The sequence below is a fragment of the Juglans regia genome, chromosome 12 (assembly GCF_001411555.2).
Source record: "Juglans regia cultivar Chandler chromosome 12, Walnut 2.0, whole genome shotgun sequence".
Lineage (NCBI taxonomy): Eukaryota > Viridiplantae > Streptophyta > Magnoliopsida > Fagales > Juglandaceae > Juglans > Juglans regia.
In genome coordinates, this window is record NC_049912.1 from 19,442,484 (window position 1) to 19,450,050 (window position 7,567).

At 38.7% G+C, this 7,567-nt stretch overlaps 1 protein-coding gene across 1 annotated transcript; it reads right to left on the reverse strand.

The window, feature by feature from the left end:
• Nucleotides 1-5,090: 5,090 nt before the first annotated feature.
• Nucleotides 5,091-6,888, reverse strand: LOC108994839 (probable WRKY transcription factor 48). Its single transcript, XM_018970227.2, has 3 exons — nucleotides 6,318-6,888; nucleotides 5,899-6,042; nucleotides 5,091-5,779 (listed from the first exon to the last, which is right to left on the reverse strand). Exons 1-3 carry the CDS (start codon nucleotides 6,728-6,730, stop codon nucleotides 5,359-5,361), a joined length of 978 nt encoding a protein of 325 aa, XP_018825772.1. The 5' UTR covers nucleotides 6,731-6,888; the 3' UTR covers nucleotides 5,091-5,358.
• Between the last annotated feature and the right edge of the window lie 679 nt (nucleotides 6,889-7,567).

A 7,567-nucleotide genomic window follows, 5' to 3' on the forward strand; every position in this document is an offset into this window, starting at 1 on the left:
GATGCAACATTACAGCACTTGGCATCATCAGCATCGGATCATCATCCAATCTTACTGCAAACAACAGCTAAGATTCGTCAAGCTCCATCATTCAAGTTCGAAGAATTCTGGACTCATGAACCTTTGAGCCACCAAATAATCAGTGAAGCATGGAAGAAACCACACTTGGGCAATCCTTCTTATATTCTATGCATGAAAATCAAGTCTACAAAAGAAGCGCTCAAAATGTGGAACAAAAGTCATTTTGGCAGGATCAATCACAACATCCTTCAGATTGAAACTGAACTTCTCGAGATACAAGGCAATCTTATGACTCCTTCAAACCAAGAAAAAGAAAGATTTTTGCAACATAGACTGCACAAGCAACGTGAATATGAAGAAATCCTATGGAAACAAAAATCCAGACTTACTTGGTTAACTTCAACGGATCTCAACACCAAATTTTATCACTTGACAACAACAATTCGTCGAAGAAGGAATGCAATTGAAACAATCAAACTGGGACCAGGTATTTGGTCTATGGATCCTCTTGAAATAGAATCTGCTTTTATTAATCATTTCAGCTCTATATATTCCTCTTCAAATCCAATATTTCCTGAACAATTGGATAATCTCTTTGACAAACAAATCTCGGACATTGAGAATGATTCCCTAATTGCCATACCAGAGGAAAAGGAAATATATGAAGCTTTATTACAGATTCCAAGTAACAAAGCTCCAGGACCGGATGGAATGACAGCCCTTTTCTACAAGCACTACTGGAACATTGTTAAAATAGAAGTCATACTAGCAGTGCAGAATTTCTTTAGTAGTGGTCAACTTCTAAAGCAGATCAATCATACCAACATTGCTCTTATCCCTAAGACTTTTAATCCAAATAGTCCAACTCAATATCGTCCCATTAGCCTTACGAATGTCAGCTACAAGATCATAACCAAAATTCTGGCAAACCGTCTCAAAGTTTTGCTCCCAAAAATCATCTCACCACTCCAAACAGCATTTGTCCCAAACAGAAACATCAAGGAAAATACTATAATAGCTCATGAGCTTTTCCATCATCTCAAAAGAAAATCAGGAAAGAAAGGTTTGATGGTTATTAAGCTGGACATGGAAAAAGCCTTTGATCAAGTTGAATGGGAATTTCTCTATACAGTGATGAAGAATTTGGGATTCAGTCAAAAGTGGATAAATTTGATAAAAGCCTGCATATCTACATTATCTTTCTCCATTCTCATTAATGGTTCACCTAGAGGTTTCTTCAAATCACAAAGAGGTATAAGGCAAGGAGATCCAATATCACCATTTCTTTTTACTCTGGTCACAGAAGCTCTATCAAGAATCTTACTGAAGGCTGAAGTTCAACAGAAACTGGAGGGAGTTCAAATCAGTAGAAATAGTCCAGCTGTGTCACATTTACTTTTTGCAGATGATACTATTATCTTCACAAAGGCCATGGAAAAAAATGCAAAAAACTTATCAGAGCTTTTGACAAAATACCAATGTTGGTCAGGACAGAAGATAAACATGAGCAAGTCTTCAATGTTCATCACCAGAAATACAAGCCAAGCAACAAAATCCTTTATTTCCCAATGGTTACCTTTTAAATCTGCATCGGCTAGAATGAAATATCTGGGATTACCAATCTCTTTCAATAGAAACAAAAAAGAAAATTACAGTGATATGCTAGCAAGAGTGGGGGAAAAATTGGAAGGATGGAAATCCAAGCTATTGGCTCAGGCAGGCAGAACAATGCTAATCAAGTCTGTTGTAAGCTCGATACCAACATATCATATGTCCTCCTTTCAGTTGCCAAAATCAGTCTGCAAATCGCTTGATCAATCTTTTAAGAACTTTTGGTGGGGATTCTCAAAGGATAAAATTCATCATATGACCTTAAAGTCCTGGAAATCTATCTGCATACCAAAAAAGGAAGGTGGACTGGGTATCAGATTAATGGAAAGGATGAATCAAGCAATGCTTGCCAAAACAGGCTGGGAGTTAAGTGGTCATTCAAATGGTTTGTGGCATTCAATTCTATCTGCTAAGTATTTAAAGAACACAACTTTCTGGGAGGCAACACAAAAAACAACTGACTCATGCATGTGGAAGGGATTACTTAAAACAAGAGAATTGCTTCATCAAGGTCGTTGCTTCCAAATCTATAGTGGAGAATCTATAAATATCTGGTCAGATCCATGGATTCCTTCGCTGAATAATTTCAAACCGCAGCAAATACAAGGTATGTCTCTTGATCACCCAAACCTTACAGTTTCAGATCTCATTATTAGTAATCCTAGGAGTTGGGATGTACCAAAATTACAAAGCCTGTTTGATCAAGAGAGCATATTAGAAATTATAAAAATCCCTCTTTCGGTAAGATCGATTGAGCAAGACAAAGTTGTATGGGTACTCAGTCACAATGGAAAATACTCTGTCAAAACAGCCTATCATGCATCTTTGCAGAATCAAGTTTTGGTTCAGCCTGGCTTCTCTATATCACTCTTCAAGCCTTTGTGGAGCCTTAAAATTCATGATCGCCATAAATTGATGTTGTGGAAACTTCTCTGGAATATTCTTCCTACAAAATCACGAATTGGTGAATTCATCACTCAACAAGATACTGAAGAGTGTCCACTTTGCTACCAAGAGAAAGAGACTCAACTGCATCTCTTTATACAATGCCCTGTCATCAGAATCTTGTGCCTGTCATCAGAATCTTGTGGCAACAGAGCAGCTGGCCTTTAAATCTTGCTAGATTGCCTATAAATTCTATATCAGATTGGATTAGGATGATCATCTATCCAGACAAAGAGTTGGGCCTTCTATCAGAAGAAAAGCATCATTTCCAGCTATTTGCAGTCATAATATTAGATTTTATCTGGAGAAAGAGGAATGACATAGTCCACAATCACACTTCCCTATCATTATCAGATGCAAAAGTCCAACTTCAACACATCTTTGAAGTTTATAAAGCAGCCTGGGAAATAAAAAAGAGTCAACAAAGCAAACAAGAAGAATGGAAATCTCCTCCATTGAATTATCAAAGCTTCTCTTTTGATGCAGCAGTGAGGGATCATTTCTCAGTAGGCTCGGTAATACAAAGAAATCATAGAGGAGATATTCTGGGTATCAAAACGGAAAAATTCCATACCACTAATCCTCTAGTCGCAGAAGCCTTGGCAGCTTTTTTAGCTTCTAAAATAGCCTCCAATCAGAATAGTGTAATAATAGAAGGGGATGCCCGGTCAATATTTACATCTATTGCAAATTCAAGTTTGTCTCCTTTCTGGAACATTTCAACTATTATTGGCGACATCCTTCACATCTCCCAATTTCATCAAGACTGAAAATTTACTAAGATACATCGATTTCAAAATCGATGTGCACACTCGGTGGCGCAATGGGCAGCTACAAATCTTGTATTTGGAAGCATACCTTTAGATATTATTCCTAGCTGTTTTTTGTATCTTGACAGTGGAAAAGATCCACCTTAAACTTTTGTAATTTATTATTTATAATATGCTTGATTAGAAAAAAAAAATAAAAATATAGTGCATGGAAAGGAAAAATAAAAGGCTATGTGGTGGAACCTAACTATGAATCCTAGCATGCATGCATGCCCTTGCCCTAGCAAAGCTAAGAACGATTTTTTCTAATTAATAGTTAGGGTTGGAAACTGCAATTGATGCTTTACAATCAATTGATCAATGTGGTGTGTTTGATAGATCAGGAGTCTACTCTAGAATTTAAGTTCTTCAACAAGTGAAGTAAGAAAATAGCTAGAGAGATATATAGCTAGGATCGGAATAAGTACTGGCCGGCAATGGAGGGGTGGCGTGGATCAAATTCATGAGGTTGAGATTCCACATGCGTGGTGGTTGAAGCAATGGCGGCGTCATGTGGACTCACTTGTTGGTTGTATATATGATGATGATTTTGACATCAACTTAAAGATGAGGGCGGCACATATGAATTGGACGTGGCCGAAAAGCAATGAATTGGTCCTTTTTCTGACTAAGAGAGGGAAAAAACAACTGAGAACCCTAATTAAAGCTACGGCCATATATGTATAGGCCCTTGCATGCCGGAGAAGGCCGGGAAGAGGGAGAAGAGGGGGAGTGAGTAGCTAGCCCATGTAGATCGATTGGCAGAAAGGGGGTGAGGGGTTTGAATTTGGAGAGAGGGCTAGGGAGAAAGAGAGATATTGAAGGTCTCCACACTCCTAAATTATAATTCTAGGTTGAGATCACGCATGCTGCAGCCTACACGAATTAGTACGTACAATTCAACACGCATTCCCTTTATTTCTTGACCCCTTGCTTAGCTTCTTAGGTACAATTCCCGTAACTCTGCCAACGAGTTCTAATGTATGTGATCTGCAAGTAGCTAGCGTGGCCATTGATATTCAAACTAGCTAGTAGTAAATAGAACATTCAAATTTAGCTAGCGAAGACATGAGTGTAATATGGACAAGGACTTCAATAATTTCTTTTTTAGGGAGGTTGTAACTTCAATTGGTACTCAACCCAATATATTTCCACAATATTCCTTAATTAAAGCAAAACGTAGCTCGTGTACGTGTGCATGCGTGTATAAAAGACCAAGATCTTTCATCCTAAGACTAACCGAAACCCATTGTTATTTCCCTTGGCGAGAGAAGCTCACATACGCCTCGAGCTCCATTTTTTATACTGCATAAAGAGGAAAAAAGAAAGCAGTAATAAAAAGTTTAACGGACGCCAAGTATTGTTGCATGATTTACATGATCTTGCACATCCTTGCAGTCTCCAAGACATTGCACTAAACTCCAAACTCCCTACACAAACTTTGCCAAACAAATATCCCGTCTTTAGGGTTCCCCACCCTTCGGTATCGAATAATAAGTAGAATCAAGTTCCCCAATTCATTCTAGATTAATGCTCCTTTTTCAGATAAAAGTCCTACGAATTTGAGCCAGAAAATGAAACTTTAACACCAACATTGGAATGGGAAAACCCTAACCCTAAATATTCTGGCAACTATATATATATATATATATTACATAGTACCCCTCCATAATGCCAATGCATGCATATACCCCGAGAAGAAGATGAAGATCCAGGAGGGAAAAGATACAAATATATATCTCCAAAGTTGAAGAATCTTTAAGTACAAATTAAAGAATTACAAAAAAACAAAAAAGAACCAACATAAAACGCGCGAGTCCCGTCAAAGTCTAGTGATTTTACTGTCATGATAATCCATAATTAGTAGATATCTATATGAAACGGTGAACTGGGTTCTTCCCTGAAGACCAAACCCTCATGAGTCAGCGAATTACATACCATTAGAAGACAAACCAACCATTAATTAATTAATCTACTCCTCCTCTTTAAACTGATCCTTACGCGTCTGCGACGGCACGATGTCCTGCAGAAGTCCATGGTCTCTAAGGAAAGTTGCCGAGGATGTACCGAAACGTCTCTGATCTTGAACAAAACTAGGAAAGGAGGGATTCAAATTAGTAGTACTGGTGCTAACATTCAAACGCGGCTGTAAGCTATATATATAAGCTGGATGTTGCTGTTGCTGATACTGAGGCTGAGGAACAACAAATGGCGAAGCAAAGGTGCTGAAGCCAGCGGCTTCCGTCGCAATTCCAATACCTCCGCGAGGTGTCACCGGGCACGGATGCTTGTGCTGTCCTTCGTAGGTCGTGACCACAATCGACGAGTCGTCACAGGAACGCTCTACTCTCTTCTTCACTCCACATCCAGCAGTGGTGCAACGGTAGTAGCTCCTGTACACGAAGAAATTCCGTACGTGACCTCAGGAAATTTAACAAAGTTTGATACTAATTAACCATATGGAAAGCCATAATTTGTTAGATTCAATTCCGGGTGTGTTGTTATTTATTACCTTGGATAAGGGCTATTCTTCACAGCTTTCTGCCCGTACTTTCTCCATCTGTACCCATCATCAAGATGATCAACCTCGCTCTTTGTCATGAACGCAAATCTGGGTTCTCTTTGCCTTTTTTGGTTCTTCTTTTTGGGTTTCAACCTAAAACCCGCATATACAAACAAACACTTTTCACTTTTTTTAATTAATTTAAATTCATAAAGGAAACAACAGCCTCGTGAAAATCATGTTTAAGTTAAACACCACAAATAAAAACTCCCCATGTACCAATTCCTTTTTCTTTTTGACTGCGTTTTCATTCGTTTTATCGTTTCGCCTAAACAAGTACTGTTTCCAGACATGACTGAGAAAGTAGCTAGATTTAGGAAGAAAAGAAAGAAAGACTAGCAGTTATTCTGATAAAAAGAGGCGCTTACTGTTTCTTTGTCTTTTCTTGGTCCTGATCTTCCTCTTCTCCACCAGCCTTAGTTTGTCCCTCGTTTGAGGACGAAGAAATAGACGAAGAGTTCGGTGTCGCCGGAGTATTCACCACCTCGGAGGACTCAGGAACCGTAGAGGCCGGCGATGGAAGCGGTTGTTCTTGTTGCGGTTGAACTTGGGGCTGAGGCATCATCGTCGGTGTTGAAAACAAATCGAATAAAGATGGGTTATAGTCTGCAGGGATGCTCAGCATGTCCATGAAGCCTAAAGACAACCCCTTTTGATGGTCATGACTCTGATCACATGGCATGTCGAAGATGCTTGGTAAAGATAGACTGCCCGGAATCTCGTCGGAAAATGCCGAATTTGCCATTGAATTCTCAGTCTTTAGCTCTTGTTTCTTTTCCATGGACTCAATCAGTAGCGCATATTCTTCACCATCTGAGCTTTTCCTCCAACAAGTTTTATGACAAAGTCTTTTGTCTATCTACCTCAGAGAGAGAGAGAGAGAGAGAGATTGGTGCTTTGGGATCGAGTGTGAAGGAGAGGGATAGCTTTGAGTTGGGATTTTGGAGAACAGGTTGGCTAAGGTGGGTTTCCCACCTAGGAATTGACCGGTAGTTGCCGGTTAACTTCGTACGGAGCATATCGACGGGACGGTGCCTGCATTAAATTCTAGTGAGGACAGCCTACGAGGGTCCACATAGGCAAACGCGGCTCTTTGACTTGTTTCACCGGTTGCGTGTAGAGACGGGCTATTCTGCTTACACGTGGGTCGAAGAAAACACAAAACAAAAAAATTATCTCGTTTAAATTTTTAATATCTTGTAAATTAGTTTCTAAAATTTATTTTAATTTTTTCGTTCACGAAAATTGGGATGGATAAGGCTATGTGAGTTGGATACCATCCAAACCAAATTTTTGATCAGTTGTCATAAAAATATGACCTACATTATTATGAGTCAAGCATATAATATAAATATATATATTAGCACAATTAATTAGAAATTTTGCGGTTATGAAATCGCCAAAAGGGCAGGCAGAATTAAGCACACTCATAATGTTTGGTTCTTTTATCTTCCAAACCATATTTGGTTAAAATTAAACTGTGTAGAATTGGATATACAAAATTTTTATCTGCGGTCACTTTTACGTATTTCATTGCATACTTCACTAATATGATTGACTGCATCACTTTTTCTTAATCTAAAATAACTATTTTGACTAATCACATCAATAAAATGCA

What these genes read in the sequence shown, in the direction of transcription:
- LOC108994839 (XM_018970227.2), bottom strand. Translation starts at nt 6,730, where the DNA reads ATGGAAAAGAAACAAGAGCTAAAGACTGAGAATTCAATGGCAAATTCG. An exon ending in CAAGAAAAGACAAAGAAACA is followed by an intron (nt 6,043 to 6,317) that starts GTAAGCGCCTCT and finishes TGCGGGTTTTAG; the next exon opens with GTTGAAACCCAAAAAGAAGA. An exon ending in AAGAATAGCCCTTATCCAAG is followed by an intron (nt 5,780 to 5,898) that starts GTAATAAATAAC and finishes CTTCGTGTACAG; the next exon opens with GAGCTACTACCGTTGCACCA.